Source organism: Lithobates pipiens, unplaced genomic scaffold (assembly GCF_037356315.1).
Source record: "Lithobates pipiens isolate NorthernLeopardFrog02 unplaced genomic scaffold, aLitPip1_a1.2 Scaffold_10, whole genome shotgun sequence".
NCBI lineage: Eukaryota > Metazoa > Chordata > Amphibia > Anura > Ranidae > Lithobates > Lithobates pipiens.
Window position 1 is genome coordinate 50,806,377 of NW_027507686.1, and position 18,418 is coordinate 50,824,794.

General features: G+C 42.7%; 1 protein-coding gene and 1 long non-coding RNA gene across 2 annotated transcripts in view; one reads left to right on the forward strand and one right to left on the reverse strand.

The window, feature by feature from the left end:
* The window catches only part of LOC143930388 (uncharacterized), a 66,451-nt gene that overhangs the window by 28,447 nt on the left and 19,586 nt on the right, over positions 1 to 18,418 (forward strand). The window lies entirely within an intron of this gene.
* GAN (gigaxonin) overlaps positions 1 to 18,418 on the reverse strand; it is a 62,017-nt gene that overhangs the window by 21,083 nt on the left and 22,516 nt on the right. The window contains exons 4-7 of the mRNA XM_077454665.1: positions 17,988 to 18,205; positions 12,857 to 12,978; positions 10,293 to 10,405; positions 6,060 to 6,209 (exon numbers count right to left, since the gene is read on the reverse strand). Of these exons, the coding sequence (XP_077310791.1) occupies positions 6,060 to 6,209; positions 10,293 to 10,405; positions 12,857 to 12,978; positions 17,988 to 18,205 (603 nt within the window). The remainder of the gene's footprint in view (positions 1 to 6,059; positions 6,210 to 10,292; positions 10,406 to 12,856; positions 12,979 to 17,987; positions 18,206 to 18,418) is intronic.

Genomic DNA, 18,418 nt, shown 5'->3' on the forward strand with positions numbered 1-18,418 from the left:
AATAGTGGAATGGCCGCCGTCTGTCTGCACGACACGCAGATCAGGTAAGCAGACGGCGGTGACTAAAGTATAAGCCGAGGGGGGCACTTTCAGCCTAAAAAAAGGGGCTGAAAATCTCGGCTTATACTCGAGTATATACGGTAATTTGGATTGTCTAATAATTTCTGGTATTCATCTACCTTTGATATGTTTACCTCTACCTTCCTTTAGCCTGTCCAAGGATCCTCTTATTAGCCTATGCCATCTTCTGTTGTCTCTATAGATATTAATAGCCTCTCTTTTTCAGTCTGTCCACACACACACACACACACCTTTTTTTGCTCTTGGATATACTCATTTTGCTCATCTGTCAAAATTCTTTTAGAGGTGCTCTGTGTAGAAGATTGTATGTGTTAACACCACACCCCTAATACATGCATCTTGTTTGATCTTAATTGTATTATGAAAATGAGAAAAGTTTTCCTATTTCATGTGTATGTAGCCTGATTATTCTTGATGCTTGTATTCTTACTCTGCATTACCCGCAGATGCGAGCGTCAATATGATCAGGCTCCTCTAACATATTTGTATTTTACTAACATAGGTCGGTATGTTTTATTGTGACTGCAAAACCAACAAAAAAAAAAAAGAAGATTAAACATAAAAAGGAAGCACTGTTTTGAGCACTTTAATAGTTATCAAAGTATACAAATACGTCTGTTTGAACAGTATTTGGATATGTACACTTTTGGATGAATATTATATGTTTGCTCGTTATTGAAAGGAGCGCAGAGCTTTAAATTATTGTCATTTCATTTGTGGGAACACAAAGCAGGGATTGCAGCACACTTGGTTATATCACAAATAATATCAGTAAGAGCACAGTTTGCTAGGACAACCCATTATCTAAGAGATTGGGTAGCGCAGGAGTACTAACACCTATACATATTGACACAAGTCCCATCTGCCACTGATACCGGTTGTTCTCAATGGAGCACAAGTGGAGTGACATCACTACAATTGTAGTCCATTGTTTATTTCCTCCTGCTCCATAAGTAAAAAAGATATGTACTTCTGTATGAACCTAGGGCTAAAGAGTTTGCAGGAGCCTGTGCACTGCACCTGTGATGCACAAATTGCAGTTGCAATGCTTTGCAGGCTCCATAACACCCAAATTAATACACATTTTTACTTAATGCAATATGGCTGCATTTATTTATTAATTTCCATTTTTACAAAAAATGCCTTTAAAATGTCTGCAGCAATATCCCTGTGCACATGTTCTCAGATGCACTCACCCTGCACAGCCAATATTATTATACAGGATTTATATAGCGCCAACAGTTTTGCGCAGTGCTTTACAACATGGGGCAAACAGTACAGTTACAATACAATTCAAGACCGGAGGAATCAGAGGGCCCTGCTCGTTAGAACTTACAAGGAAGGGTCAAGTGGAACAAAAGGTAACAGTGGTGGGGTGATCAGATGGAGAAAATTTAAAATACAGTTGTTGGGTGTGGGAGGAATAGGCTTCTCTGAAGTGGAGGGTTTTTAGGGATTGTCTAAAAGCTAATAGAGTTGGAGATAAAATCAGAGAGATTTGGGGTAAGGAGTTCCATAGGATTGGAGAGACTCTGGAAAAATCCTGCGCATGGGAGGAGGTGATGAGGGAGCTATAGAGCAGGAGGTTTTTGAGAAGAACAAAGAACGATTAGGTGGGTATTTAAAGACTAGGTCAGTGACGTATCTGGGGGCAGAGTTGTGGATGGCTTTGTAAGTAGTTGTTAGTATTTTTAATTCAATTTGTTGGGTGAGCGGGAGCCAGTGGAGGGATTGACAGAGGGAAGTAACAGACAGAGTGATTGGTAAGGCGGATGAGTCTGGCAGCAGCATTCATGATGGATTGAAGGCGGGATAGACTATGTAGAGGTAAGCCAATGAGGAGGGAGTTGCAGTAGTTGAGGCGAGAAATAACCAGAGAGTGAATTAAGAGTTTTGTTGTGTCATTGGTTAGAAAGGGGCATATTTTGGAGATGTTGTGGAGGCGGCAAGATTTGGACAGCGATTGGACGTGGGGCTTAAAGGAGAGTTCAGAGTCTAGGGCTACACCTTAGCACGTGGGGATGAGCTTATAGCTGTGCCATCGATTTTGATAGAGGTGTCAGGATCAGGGGGAGGCAAAATGATAAACTCAGTTTTGGATAGATTAAGTTTGAGGAAGTGGTGTGACATCCAGACTGATATATCCAACAGTAAATTAGCGATACGTGAGGAGACTGAAGGCGTGAGCTGAGGGGTAGAGAAATAGATTTGAGTGTCGTCAGCATAGAGATGGCATTGGAAGCAGCTGCAGGAAGGAGGTGTAGATTTGAAAATAGGAGAGGTCCGAGAACAGAACCTTGGGGAACCCCAACAGAGAAAGGAAGAGGAGAGGAGTAGGTAGAATTGTAAGTAACGCTAAAGGTGTGATTGGATAAGTAGGAAAAGAACCAGCGAAGAGTACAGTCATGGAGACCAAAGGCGTGGAGTTTTTTGAGGAGGAGGGGGTGGTCAACCATATCAAAGGCAGTAAAGGGGTCCAGGAGTAGGAGTATAGGGGTCCATTGGTTTTGGTCATTAGTAGATCGTTTGTTAGTTTTAGCAGAGCAGTTTATGTGCAGTGTTGAGGACGAAATCCAGACTCAAGGGGACCAAGAAGGCAATAAATCAGCAAGGTGGTCACTCAGCAAGTTGTAGACCAGACGGTCAAGGAGTTTGGATAAAAAGGGGAGCAAGGAGATAGGGCATAGGCTGTTAAGATTGGATGGGTCCAGTGAGGGCTTTTTTTTTTTTTTTTTTTTTTTAAGTATGGGGCTGACAAGTGCTTGTTTTAGAGAGTTGGGGAAGATGCCAGAAGAGAGGGAGAGATTGAAGATGTTGGTTAGAGAGTGTAGAATAGAGCTAGAGGGTGAACTTAGCATTTGTAAGGGAACAGGATCCAGAGGGCAGGTGGTAAGATGGGCGTTAGGAAGTAGTTTAGCAACCTCATCTATAGTGGTGGGGTTGAAAGAGGGAAGTTATGATTGTACCTGCGGGCATGAAGTGTAATGCGTGGAGGGTATCTGAACAGTAGAAATCTCATCACAAATTGTATCAATCTTCGGTTTGATGTGATTGGCGATCTCCTGGGCTGTGAGTGAGTTGGTGGGTGGAGGCAGTGGAGGACGAAGTAGAGAGTTGAAGGTAGAGAAGAGTTTACGGGGACAGGATAAGGTGTTAATGAGAGAGATGAAAAGGTCTGCTTGGCAGGGAGGAGGCAGGAATTGTGTTTTTGGAGGGCAGATTTACACTGGCTGAAATCTTTGTGGGACTTAGGCCACGTACACACGGGCGGATTGTCTGTCCAACTTAGTCCACTGAACAGTGTTTCAGCGGACAATCCGCTCGTGTGTGGGCTTCAGCGGACTTTTTCAGCGAACTGTCTGACGAACAAAGTCTTACGGAATTTCCGAAATTTTGTCCGTCCAAACTTGGTTTCAGCGGACAGTCCGCTCGTGTGTAGGCAAGTTGGACGGACTAAGTATGGCGCATGCTCAGAAAGGATTTACACGGCCGAAGGTTGCATTGCAGTGTATAGGACGTCGTTTTTCTAGTCCCGTCGTACGTGCTGTACACGTCATCGCGCACGCTTTCAGCGGACTGTCTGCTCATCGTGTGTGGTCAAGTCCATTCATGTAAATTTTGAACGGACTGTCTGTCGGATTGTCTGACGAACTTAGTTGGCCAGACAATCTGCCCGTGTGTACGCGGCCTTAGTCTTAAGCCACAGGCACGGCTGTGTTTTTTCAGACTTCTAATGTCATCTGTTTGCCAAGGTTGAAGGGGATGGGGCCCAATTCTGTGTGTAGTGAGGGGGGGGGGGGGGGTCAGTGTGTCCAGTGAGGCTAGAAATGAAGTGTTATAGACAGAAGTGGCTAGGTTGGTGCAGGACAGGGGTGCGATTTTGTCATAGAGGTGGTCAGTAGCAGAGTAGAGAAGGCGTAGGTTTCTACAGGTAACCATTAGACGGTTGGGGGGAGAGCAGAGGGAGAGACTGAAACTAATTAGGTAGTGATCAGGGGAAGGGTAAGGATAGTTGAAGCGGTTGCATGGAGTGCATAGGTGGGAGAAAAACAAGGTCAAGGGTATTGCCTTCAGAGTGAGTAGAAGCATGTATCCATTGCTTCAGGTCAAAGGAGGAGGTTAGACTGAGAAGTTTGGAAGTAGCAGGAGTGTTAGTAGGGATGTTGAAGTCCTCGAAAATTATAGGGATTTCAGAAGAGAGAAAGCAGGGTAGCCAGGCAGAGAAGTCATCAAGAGGTGAAAGGTTGATACCGGTCCAGGGGGCCTGTAGCCATCTTTAGAAACTGGGGAAAAGAAATGAATGCAGTGTGCCTCAAATGAGGAGAGTGACAGAGAGGGGAGGTGGGTGAAGTACCTGAAAGGTGCTAGCTAAAAGGATTCCATCACTATCCTTCCTGCATGTAGGTTAAATAAATATGTAACCCCAAAATTTCATATTCCCGATATGTGCCTGCTGTACTGTGTACTTGTATGAAAAAGCATCTTGTTCTCTTTCTATTGCCTCCTTTGCGTGAAATTCCTGGTATTCCTGTCAATACCCCTGCTTTCCTATTAAAAACTGACCACGCTAAGCAGGATAACACGGCATGGTCAGTTCATTGGCTGTGCTGGGAACTCAGCCTGCCCTCCTCCAATGACACACCCCCCTAACCAGCTATCAGCGTGCTGCTACTTCTCCTCCCCCCAGCTCTTATGCAGCTGAGAACAGAGGTAATGTGATCACCTTTAAAAAAGGGACAAAAATAGAAGGTATTTTTAATAATTTTTTTTTATATAATTCACAAAAACGTTTTGCCTCTCATTACCATTTTAAACTGAATGGGCTGTTTAACAAGGGGAGGTGTTACAATATCTTTAAATCTTATGTTGTCCCTAGTCTGTGTGCCTGCAGAACAAGTCTGCTTATTGCTTACAATTTAACCACTTCAATACAGGGCACTTTCGCCCCCTTCCTTCCCAGCCCAATTTTCAGCTTTCAGCGCTCTAGCGCTTTCAGTGACAATTGCGCGGTCATGCTACACTGTACCCAAATGAAATTTTTATCATTTTGTTCGCACAAATAGAGCTTTATTTTGGTGGTATTTATTCACGACTCCGTTTTTTATTTTTTGCGATATAAGCGCAAAAAAGCGGAAATTTGGAAAAAAAAAAACAATATTTTCTTTTTTCTACTTCAATAAAAATCCAATAAAATCAAATTTTGTCATAAATTTAAGCCAAAATGTATTCTGCTACATGTTTTTGGTAAAAAAAAAATCCGTTAAGTGTATAATAATTGGTTTGTGTGATCACGGACATATGTACGCAAATGATCATGTACATATGTGTGCAGGTGATCACGTACATATGTGTGCAGATAATCATTGGGACATGTGATTTTAGTGGGACATATGTGGGGGACATGTTTTTATTATTAGGGACATGTGTTTTTATTATTTGGGGACATGTATGTTTTGGGGACATGTGTGGGGACATTGTGTTTATACTGTGTGATGTGTTTACTGTGTGGTGTGTTTACTGTGTACACTAGACTGGTGATCAGTGAGTAAAAAGCTGTAAAAAGCAGCTCATACTCACTGATCAGCAGCCGGCTGCAGCGATCTGCTCTCCTCTCCACAGCGATGACTTCTGTGTGAGGAGAGGAGGAGCCGATTGCCTAGCAACCGGCTGTTTGTTTACATCACATGACGGCCGTGATTGGACACGGCCGTCATGTGATCAGGAGGGCCAATCACAGAGCCCTCCTGCCGATCTGAGATGCGCCGTGTCCGGGTGACACGGGCGCATCGGGATCGCGCCGCTGCGCGGGCACGCGCGCGCGATCCCGCTCCTCCTGATGGACGTTCCTGAAGTCCTATCAGGAGTAGGCGGCTCCCACCCGGCCGTATATGTGCATTGGCCGGGTGGGAAGTGGTTAAATAAGTGTACATCAAATCATCTAGAATGTGGTAAATAAATAGTAAGCAGATCAGACATACCTTTCGCACCATAGTCATATTTTGCTGCTTGCTCCAGGTTTTCGTACAGGTGTCATAGGACTCCATAGAGATTAACTCACGATCCCCGTCTTCTCCTCCCAGAACATAGACTACGCCATCAATTTCTACAACACCAAAACTGTGTCTTTCCTATTGGAGCAGACATACATTATTACTTACTATGGTCTTATACTTGCATAACAGTTTACTGAGCTGGGAGCATAAATAAATGTTCTGCACTTAGGCTCCGTTCACACAAGTGTGACTTGTCATGCGACTTTGGAAAACGAAGTCGCAAGACAAGTCGCAGCCCACCGATTTTAATGGCATGCGTTCCAATCTTTGTGACTTTGAAAAGGTTCCTGCGCTACTTTGATGCGACTTGAGTGCCAGAGTGTAAAGTTGCATCAAAGTCGCACTGGAAATCGTGCGACTATGGAAAAGCACTAGTGTGAACCAAGCCTTAGTGAAAAAAACTTGGCAGTCTAAGCAATGAGCAAATCAGAGCAAGGATCAGATATAATTTCCCGATTCCTGGGCCCAAGAAGGTTCTGGCCTGTGATTACATTACAGAACACAAATCAAAAATGATTTCTATATAGCTATATATCTATTTATTTTTATTATACAACTTATTAAAGCGGAGGTCCACCCTAAAGTGGACCTTCCGCTCATCAGAACCCTCCCCCCCTCCGGCGCCACAATTGGCACCTTTCAGGGGGGTGCAGATACCTGTACAGTACAGGTATCTGCACCCACTTCCGGGATAGCTCTCTGCGGAAAGGGGCGTACATTACGCCCCTTTCCGCAAGTGCCCGCCCCTTTCCGCAAGTGCCCCGCTGCCTGCTGGGAAACACACAGATCCCAGAGGCAGCGGGGACCGTCCTTATTGCGCAGCGCGACTCGCGCATGCGCAGTAGGGAACCGGGAAATGAAGCCGAAAGGCTCCATTTCCTGATTCCCATACCCAAGATGGTGGCGGCAGCACCCGAGAGACGATCTAGAGATCGGCTTCGGGTGTCGACATCGCGGGCGCGCTGGACAGGTAAGTGTCACTATTTTAAAAGTCAGCAGCTGCAGTATTTGTAGCTGCTGGCTTTTAAAAAAAAAAAAAAAAAAAAACAACACGTGGAGTCCCGGCGGACTCCCGCTTTAAAGAACACATTTGCAACTCAAAGAAGTACAAAACTCCTGTTAAAAGTTGAACTTTGGTGTGAGTAAACAGATTAAAACCAGTACATAGTACAATGCTCTTTTGGTCTATAGCAGTTGTCTCCAAACTACAGTCCATGGGCCAGATGCAGCCCTTTGCTTGCTTTTATCCAGCCCTTGGGGCACTGTTCCCACCACTGCTATGAGGCTCTGTTATTCCCACTGATATGAGGAACTATTCCTCCAACTGACACCAACAATGGGGCACGATTGCTTCCACTGACTCCAAAGGTCCTCCCACTATTCCTTCCACGACACCAATGATGAGGCACCATTCCTCAAACGAATACCAATGATGGGGGGACTATTCCTCCACTGACCACCAAGTCTGAGACATTGTCTACTTCCACTGACGCTGGGGTATATTCTACCTTTGCTGGCCACAGTCTGGACCCCCTAAGGACTGAAGGGCAGTATTCTGGCCTTTTGTTTATAAAGTTTGGAGACCCCTGGTCTAGAGAGAATATACTTACCAGTTCTGTGCAGTTGGTTTTGCATAGGGCAGCCTGGACCCTCCTCTTCTCAGGTCCCGCGCCTCCCCCCAGTTGAGTACCTCCACAGAAGCAGCTTGCTATGGGGGCACCCAAGCCAAGTCACAGCTTCCTGTGTCCATTCAGACACGGAGCTGACGTTTGGCTCCGTCCCCTCTCTCCCCTTATTGGCTAACTGACTTTTATTGACAGCCGTGGGAGCCAATGGTGTCACTGCTGCGTCTTAGCCAATCAGTAGGGAGAATCTTGGATGGCGAGGGACTTGTGGACATCGCTGGACAGAGATGGGGCTCAGGTAAGTATAAGGGGGCTGGGGAGGCTGCTACACACAAAAGGTTTTTTTTTATCTTAATGCATAGAATGCATCAAGATAAAACAAAACAAAAAACTTCTGCATTTACAACTCCTTTAAATTACACACAGTTGGACTTTATTGATTAGGTGACTTCTGAAGGCAATAGGTTACACTAGATTTTAGTTAGTAGTATCAGATTAAAGGAGGCTGAATACAAATGCAAGCCACACTTTTCAGATATTTGTAAAAAAAATAAAAAAAAAAAAAATAATAAAAATTGAAAATCATTTATCATTTTCCTTTTCACAATTATGTGCCACGTTGTGTTGGCCTATCACATAAAATCCCAATAAAATACATTTACGTTTTCGGTTCCAACATGAAAGAATGTGGAAAATTTCAAGGGGTGTGAATACTTTTGCAAGGCACTGTATCTGACCCAGAAGTAATCTTTTTACACACACACACCGTTTGAGAGATGTGTAAATCACAAGACTAAAATTGTTTTGACAATAAAATGGCTCATTTACATATCATTAAACCCACACTATAAAAAAAACTAGCAAATGCTGTCCATACTTGGCCACTATGGGATTTTTTTTTCTGCATTAAAAAAAAAAAAAAAAAAAAAACAAAAAAAAAAAACCTGGTCTATCTGCTGTTTCTGTCTCCCCCTACTGTCCATGTCCCCACTACAGTTAGAGATATTGCAGAGCAGTGTTGGCAGCTAGCGCACATGCTCAGTTTTAAGTGCATTTCTACTCTGAGCATTTCCTCCCCATTACACCTGAGAAGCCCAAGTGACTTTAGTCTCACACATGTTGGTGTATATACACAGTGGTAAATAGCAGCTCTCTCCCTCCTCCATGCTACCAACCAGCTAAACACAACGAGAGCTGGATATTACATGTAGATTGATGGAGGATTCACCTCCCCCGTATTCTAGGACACAGGCTGGAGGGGTGTGACACAGAAATCCGCCCACACCATGTTATTGCCAAAAAATAACGCTTTGATTTCAAATATGTTGTTTATTGATATTATTTATTTTTATGCTTTATCCCAAAGGTTGTTTTTTTTCTAAACATGTGACCAGCAGCAGAGGACTAGAAGCTCCTCCTGCTTATGCTTCCCTGCAGACAGGCTGGGAAAGAGCCGGGTCATGTGACAACTAGTTATTGATTAGGAAAAGAGGTACTAGATGTCTTTTTTTTTATTATTAAAATAATTAAAGTGCCATCATCTATATACAGAAATAAAAGGGACAATTTAAATTAAACGAAATGTGTTTAGTATCACTTTAACTGTGTGATCAACCAGTTCCTCTGGCGTTCCACTCCAATGTTGTGTGGACAGATCAATAGCATGACTTTTCAGCAAGTCATTCTAAAAATATTAGATGACCTAATTTTTTTCTTGAAAACAATGCTGGATTATCTGCCTTTTAATGGATTTCTGGTTATGGAGTACTTGCCTGGGCTGGCGATTGGTCAACGAAACTGGGTCTATCGACCCCCCCCCCCCCCCCTCAAGTTCTGGAAAAACCTGGTAAAACGCCAGTTTGCCCCTTTATAAAGCCACCTACTCAGGCAGGGGTTGCCCGCAAAAATTTGAGAAGGTGTGGTCCTGCTGGTTAGACGATGACACTATGGCAACTGCTGCAGTAGACAATTCCTAGGTTAACAATGTGATGTTAGTATGCGGATAGACTGACCCAAATACTCTTATGTCATATTATCCTGTAATTTTACCTTTGTGCACAGAATCTCCTGAGCTAACCTCTCCCCATATTGGGGGTTAGATAGGTATGGTTAAGTTGTGTTGCTCTGATATGTTGCGGCATGTTGCTGCCTCAGAGGTAGATTGTTGTTTGTTATAGGATGTGCCTTGCTGTGGCCTGTTGCCGCAGCAGGAATGTGCCCCTGTGTGGGTAATGTTTGGCCTGCATGGGGAGGTCTGTATGCTTATGAAAAACTCAATAAAAAAAGATCTTATAAAAAAAATTAAAAAATTAAACTGGGTCTAACTCTACCACAACAAGATATCACAGAGCAGTACTGCCTTTTCAATCACTGTCCTATGCCATCCTAAATCTACAGGAGTGGTTTGGGTGGAGCCGATCGTTTATTGACAAAATATTTCTGTTTACAGGAGGTTTAACATGTTCTTTTCAATTAGAGAAATCCTAAAAAAGTGTTGCGGTAGCATTAACTCTAATTACTGCTAATAGGTTACCTCAAGCATAGGTGGTAGTGGGCTCCAGGCATTGGCATCTGGATCATACTGCTCCCCAGAACTCAGAGTATCGCCGTTTTCATTCTGTCCTCCAAGAACAAACAAAAAACCCTCTGCCAACACAAAAGCAAAACACACCTCAGCGTATACCTGGCATTAACTCTTATGGCTTTAAAGTGGTTCTAAAGGCTCAAGATGCAGCAGCTCCCTTAATACTTACCTGAACCCCATTGTGATCCAGTGATGTGTACAGGAGCCTTGGCTCTTTGGGGACTTCCCCCTTCTCATTGGCTGAGACAAGCGAGAGCCACTGGCTCCTTGCTGCTGTCAGTCACAGAGAGAGAGAGGGGGCAGGCTGAGCTGTGGCTCTGTGTGTTAATGGACACGCAGAGCAGCGGCTCAAGAGGGAGCCTGCTTGGGTGTCCCCACAGCAAGTTGCTTACTCTGGGGCAGTCAGCAGGAGCCAAAAGTGGCGGTGGGGGACCAAAGAAGAAGAAGATCGGGGCTGCTCTGTACAAAACTACTGCACAAAGCAGGCAAATGTGACGTTTGTTATTTAAAAAAGAAAAGAAAAAGGATTTGTATAGTATGAAGAGCAAACTGAACATCAAAAAAGAAAAATGTAATTAATTCACAACATTACATACTTGTTCAGAAAACATACAGCATATATAATAATGGGAAAAACAAAGTGTCAAAAAGCTCAACTAATAAAGGGTGTTAATAAATCTGATAGGGAAGAGTTACCACCTTGGTCAAGCGAGAGAGATAGCGAGATAGCGAGATAGAGAGAGATAGCGAGATAGAAAGACTCTATATTTATCCTAGCGATCACTGCAAATGGGAGGAATAATGATGGCAAAAGCCAAAATGTACAGTTGTCACTGGATGATTATGAATAGAGGAGGAATCTTTCAATGACACCTGTTTTGTGGACTACTATATCAGAGAAGATTTCCTCTTGCTTATAGTTGAGCCTCTGGGAGGAGAAATGATGGAAAATATTCCCAAAAAGAGACAAGGCAAACCCCTCAACATTAAAAAATAAATAAATAAATAAAAAATAAAAAGCCCTCACCTGTGAAAAGCAGAGCAATGTCAGGATCCTGCAGCTTTCAGCCTGTACCTCCGATGTGAGTTGACTGTTGACAAGCTGCAGGGCCCGTGAGTGAACTATGAGAGCGCTCATCAATGCCCTTGCAGTTCAAGAACTAAAAGACATCAGCCCCAACGGGCTGACAATATTTGTAGTCCTCTTATTCACAGATCTCGGTGACTGAATGACGCAGCCATGTGGGTGGATCCCACATGTCCACGCTAATTTCGAAATGTGACAGTGGGTGAGAGTAGAAGAGCCCCTGCCTGCTGTCACGGGGGGCAGGTCTGGAGCATGTTACACCCAAATAATGGATGTAACATTTGACCACACCCACTATTTGATGCGATTTGGAGGGTGTGGGGTTTTGGGAAGTCGTGGTCGAGTACCTGCACCTATTTTCTGAGAAAAAAAAGCCCCATATCACAAGTTGTGATATGACGCAACACTAATTAATGTTGCTGTGTGGGATTTAAAGTCCCAGAGACACTGGGCCACAATATGATAAAGCACCACATCCCAAAAATGGTATAGAGAACAAGTACTGGGATTATAGCTTTGCCAATAACAATATTCATCAAAATATTACAATTTACTGAATTTTAATGATACATAGTTAAAACATGATTTTAGAAAGAACAAGGTTGAAATCTACATGTCCATACTGATATCTTAGGTAAATAATTGTGTTATGCGTCTATTCCCGACATGTTGTACCAATGATGGCTTCCTCAGTGGACTTGAAGACCACTAATGATTTAAGGACCAAGCAATCACCAAACAGACTCCCACCTGTCCACCTGCATTGAAAGACTGGAGAGAGGACACCATGGGACTACAGGAGACATATATGGACCAGTATAGTAGAAAAACAATAGATTAAACTGAGAGGATCTGAACCAGAGACCACTGCTGCAAATCAATCTGCAACCGTGTTAAAAACTTGTCCAGATAGCCCTCAGGAATCCAGCCTTTAGTGGTCTTCAAGTCCCCCGAGGAAGCCATCATTGGCGAAACATGTCAGGAATAGAAACCATAACACGAGCAAGTACGCAAGATATCAATATGAAAACATTATGGACATAGATTTTAACCTTGTTCTTTCTAAAATGATCATGTTTTAACTATCAATAGAAGTTTGTAAATTTTATATTTTAATGAATATCGTTATTGGCACCACTATAAGCCCAGTACTCCTCTATTGTTCTCTAGACACTTGACATGTTTCATACATATGAAAGGTAGGATGCTTGCACAGCAACAGTAGTCGATATAGGGTACACTCTTCAGGATAGAGATAAATATTGTTGAAACTTTGGAACTGGATACAGAGTTACCACTTGTATTGTCGATACATTCAGTGATCTTTTCAAAAAGACATTACATTATGCAGAAGGCAAGTGCAGGAACATACATCTCTAGCATTTTATACTTTAAAAAACAAACTTGCATCAATGAGGCGACCTACCTGCAGATAAAACCCCATGATTGATTCTTGGTATGCTTAGAGGGGCTAGCTCAATCCATAATTGTCTGTTGCGATCATACAGAGGGCACATACAACGAACATTGGCCAATGGCTTCCGAGACCTTAAAAGGGCAGAGACATTTCAGATTTATTTATTCTGTTACTTTCCTACAATAAGCATTACATCTTCATTGGCAATTTGTTTGAATGGAGGAATCTCCAGGGATTTTCACAAATCCTTTGTGTTTGGCAGCGGTAGACTTAAAATGCATCTGCAGCGTTATCCTCTGGTGAACCTGAGATGTAGCCTTTGTGAGCAGTTTTCATGCCAGTCTAGTTATTGCTATTCAGAAGTTAGTCTAATATTTTAAAGTGGCCACGTCATGATCTCGTTCCTAAAGCCCCACTCCAGGAAGATAAACTATCCACCATTACAGTGTTGGTTCATAACAAAAAACACTGCAAGGGTTAAAAAGCCCAACTCCAGGCAAATATATATATATATATATATATATATATATATATATATATATATATATATATATATATATATATATATATATATATATATATATAATTTGCCTGGAGTTGGGCTTTAACCCTTGCAGTGTTTTGTTATGAACCAACACTGTAATGGTGGATAGTTTATATACATCACATTTTTTTTTTTTTTTATCCATGCAGTGGGGACTGTTTGTTTCGTCTAGGGGTGAGCGGGAAGCATATACTCACTCCCCTAGCGGTGAACTTTTCCTGGTCTATGGAACCTGCTCTGGATGTGATGACGTCGGGAACGGTCCACTAGTCAAGACCAATGGAGTGCAGGGGAGCCGGACCAGTCTTGTGCTGGGAGGATTGGAGGTTCAGGTAAGTACATCTCAGCTTTTCTCTCCCCTAGACAAAAAAACGAGGGCTGCTACTAAGGATTAGTTGACCGATTATTGTTTTGATTAATCGGTTAATAACCTTAAAAGTGTGGTGTATAATTTAGTTAATATGTAAAGTTTAAAAAAAAAAAAAAAAGGCAATTTATTCCTAAATATCTCTATATACAGTGGTAAATATAAATAGCTATATGGTTAGGGAGCAAAATATCTAATCCACTCTGAGAATAACAGACAGAAGAGATATACTGTATATATTAGAGGGGATATATACACTATTAGAGATATACTGTATATACTATTATAGGCTATATACACTATTATAGGCTATATACTGTATATACTATTAGAGGAGAGATACTGTATATATTATTAGAGGAGAGATATACTGCATATACTATTAGAGGAGAGATACTGTATATATTATTAGAGGAGAGATATACTGCATATACTATTAGAGGAGAGATACTGTATAAACTATTAGGAGAGATAAACTGTATATACCATTAGAGGAGAGATATACTGCATATAAAATTAGTGAAGAGATATAGTGTTTATACTATTAGAGTGTATATACTATTAGAGGAGATATATACTCTTAAAGGGTCAATCTGGTAAATATCATCAGACTCATTAACTTTAACCCCACTTTGTTACTGGCCGATTAATCGATTATGAAAATTGTAATCGATTAATTGACAACTAATCGATTAGTTGTTTCAGCCCAAAAAAAAAAACTAGCAGTTAACTCATGCAGTGTGGACAGGGTCCCACTGCATGGGAAAACATTTATTTTTTTTGCTCGGAGTTCAGCTTAAATCGTTTAGTCTGGGGCCAGAGTATTAGGAACTTTCCTTACTACTCAGTCCAGCAGGCTCCTTACAGATGCTCTGTAGGCTGCGACCAGTCCTGGGTGTACTCCAGGACTCCTCAACGTACAATACAATAACAGTCCCTCTATTCTGTATGACAGTGCCAAGGCCATGCCCACAGACCAGAGCTTTGGGCAGAGAACCAGGTGACACCCCCTAGACAGAATGAGCATATAACACTTGCAGTGTGGGGGTTAGTAGGAGCCCCACTGCAAGGGTGTTTTTTTTTTTTTATTTAAAGAGGAAGTAAACCCTGATGAGTTTACTTCCTCTTTCATTCCCTGCAAAGGCAAAGCATAATGGACTACTATGCATCGCATAGTAGTCCATTATGTGTCACTTACCTGACACAGGAGCCAGCAAAGTCACCGCTGTCCCCTGTAGTCCGCCGCATCCATCTTCTTGGTGGGGTCTCGCAGCTCCGCCGCTGTCATTCAGCGAAGCCACAATGACGTCTCTCCCGCACATGCGCACGGGAGCCGACGCGCGCACCATCTGCGTCGTTGAAAATGCCTCGCTCAGTGCGCCTGCGTGCCGCTGTCTACGGCGCATGCGCCATAGACAGCAGTGCCTGTCTTCGGGCAAATATCTCCTAAACCGTATAGGTTTAGGAGATATTTCTTGGACCTACAGGTAAGCCTTAATCTAGGCTTACCTGTAGGTCAAAGTGTGTTGTAAGGGTTTACAACCACTTTAAAAATGGAGGTGGCCTTTAGGATTGCTAGTTCCCCGATACTGTGGCTTTAATCCTTTCTAAGCTTCTTCCCTAAAACACATACAGGAATGGAGGGATTCTGACACATTTATAGCATGCTTGTTCAAGGTCTATGACTGCACCGTAGTCAGACACAGTCAAGTATGGCAGTGCCCATACCTTTCTCTTGACAAATCCATTTTAAATAATTTATTACTTCACAAGGTGAGGTCCAACATCTTCAAAAGAGAACCTGTCAGCCTTACTTACCTCTATGGCCCAAGGAAACCTCATGCTATAAATATAGAGGGTTGCCAAGCCTGACCTCCTCCTAAATATACTAGTTGCCTGGCTGCTGTGCTTTAATGATTTCCGAGTCACCAACTCAGACCCCATATACAGGTCAGGAAAACCAGAGGTCCTTATCTACATGTGTTCCAGATCTCTTACTCAAAAGTATCAAAAGCAAGAGGATCGCAGATAACTAGCATAAGGTCTCTGACAACAGCTCTCTATTGCTGTCACAACAGTTATATTATTGAGGGACCAAAAAAAAAAAAAAAAAAAACCAGGATTGAATTTCCAGGTAAAATTTAGGCTTGGTTTCTGGATATTCAAGCCATGCCACCTTATATAAAACAATGCCACTCAATTTTTTGGAGCACATTAAAGCGGAGGTCCACCCTAAAGTGGACCTTCCGCTCATTGGAATCCTCTCCTCCTCCGGCGCCACAATTGGCACCTTTCAGGGTGGAGGGGGGTGCAGGTACCTGTACAGTACAGGTATCTGCACCCACATCCGGCATAGATTCTGCAGAAGGTACGCCCCTTTTCGCAGAATCTACGCCCCTTTCCGAAAGTCCCCCGCTGCCTGCTGGGAAACACACGGATCCCAGAGACAGCGGGGACCATCCTTATTGCACAGCGCGACTCGCGCATGCGCAGTAGGGAACCGGGAAATTAAAGCTGCTGGCTTTTAAGAAAAAAAAAAAAAAAAAAACGGCGGAACTCCCGGCGGACTCCCGCTTTAAGGTAAATGCATCGGTCTCATCAAATCTCCCCGTGTTAAAATCCTTGCAGTAAATAAAAAGGCAAACTTTCACGCGAGAACTTGTTTCCAAAAACATTAAAAACCAAAGTTTGCACGTTGTAGAACACATTTTAGTGAGCATGTATTTTCAGGTATTATTGCAGCGTGTTTTATTTAAAGTCATTCTGGTTATAGTAGAGGAGGGTTACACCACGGTCATTTTGTTTTGCCATCTGTGTCTCATTAGGAAGATTCTTTCACTTCCTGTCATACAGCCTCAAAAAGGAAGCAAAGGGAAATCTTTCCAATGTGGGGGAGACCCCCCCTCAGTATTCATAGAACAAGTGTCTCCATTGGAAAATTTCCCTCTATTCCTGATCTGGTGGCAACTAAAAAAAAATTAAATTTACCTGCATATGGATTTAATATTTGCTCCCATCTAGTGCTTAATATACAAATCTTTATATTTAATAATAAAACCATAATATGTAAAATATAAAAATCCTTGGTGACACTTGTGATCAGTACAATAAAAGAAGGACTCAAGTTACAAGGAAACACTGTAGCCCCTCGCCACTCTTCCCAAATCTTTAAAAATTTTTTACATATTGTTATCTTATCAAATATACAAATTTGTAGATTAACCACTAGAAGGAGCATGTATTAAATCCACAAACAGTTGTTAAAGTGGAACGTTACCCCCAACAACTTGACAAAAAAAAATAAAAAAAATCTTTAGCAAGGAACATACATTCCACATTAGGCACGTGGAGCCAGTGCCTCCCGGCCCTTTAAGGGGTTTAGGCTGCCAGGAGGTGGGGCGGAGTTTCTGATCATGTGATCGTCCTGATTGGCTGTCACGGCAGTCACATGATCGTAAAGCTCACAACTGCGCGCAGCAATCGGGAGCTGTTAGCCACTGGTAACTGTACCAGCTGTATTTGTACTGATGCACGCAAATATGTATATATATGCGCAATAAGCGTATATTGATTGGTTTGCGCAAAAGTTATAGCCTCTACAAAATAGAGGCTAGAGTTATGGCATTTTTATTTATTTTTTACTAGTAATGGCGGTGGAAAGCGATTTTTTTAATCGGTATTGCGACATTGCGGTGGACAGATCGGACACTTTTTTGGGACCAGTGACATTTATACAGTGATCAGTAGTATAAAAAATGCACAGATTACTGTATAAATGACACTGGCAGGGAAGGGGTTAACACTAGGGCTGATCAAGGAGTTAAATGTGTTCCCTGGAGATGTTTCTAACTGTGGGGAGAGGAGGGGACTGACTGGGAGTACAGAGAGATCTGGTTTCTAGTGACTATGAACAGTGATCACGCTGTACTCTCCTGTCAGAACAGGGATCTGTTTGTTTACATTGGCAGATCCTCATTCTGGCTCTCCGTGGAGCGATTGCGGGTGGCGATTCACGGGACGGCGATTCACAGGAACGAGCCAACCTGCCGCAGTATAATGATGCCGCCCCCCTTACCATACATTGATAATGTCTTTAATGCAGGTTCGTCTATTTATATGTGCATCTAAAACTATTCCAAAAAAAAAAAAAAAAAAACGAAGGAAAGCTGTAGCATTTAATGGAGGGGGTACATTATAAAACAGACTTCATGCACAGAAGCGTCACCTACACTCGTTCCTCTCCACCCGCTGTCACAATGCATTCCGAATAGCCTCTGGGCTTGAAGGAGGCCAGGACAGCCTCTCCTTGCTGAGGCTGGCTCAGGGGAATGTTGGTGCATTCTCGGACCATTTCTCGTACCAGTGGCTCATTCAGCATTTGTTCACGGAGGTAGCTGGAGTCTAAACCACTCACCCACAAGGCCGAGCTTACATCCCTCATGTAAACCTGAAGGAACAAACAGAAATTCTGTTAAGGCACTTTAACTACAAAGAAAGTCACAGCAAGTGTGAAGTTAACCAACTGCAAAGATTTTAATGTTTTTCTAGTTAAAAGGCTTATGTGGGGTCTTGTGGCACCTACTACAATTAAAGTGATTGTAAAGTCTCGTTTTTAAACCCCCCCCCCCCCCCCTCAAAAAAAAAAACACACACACACACA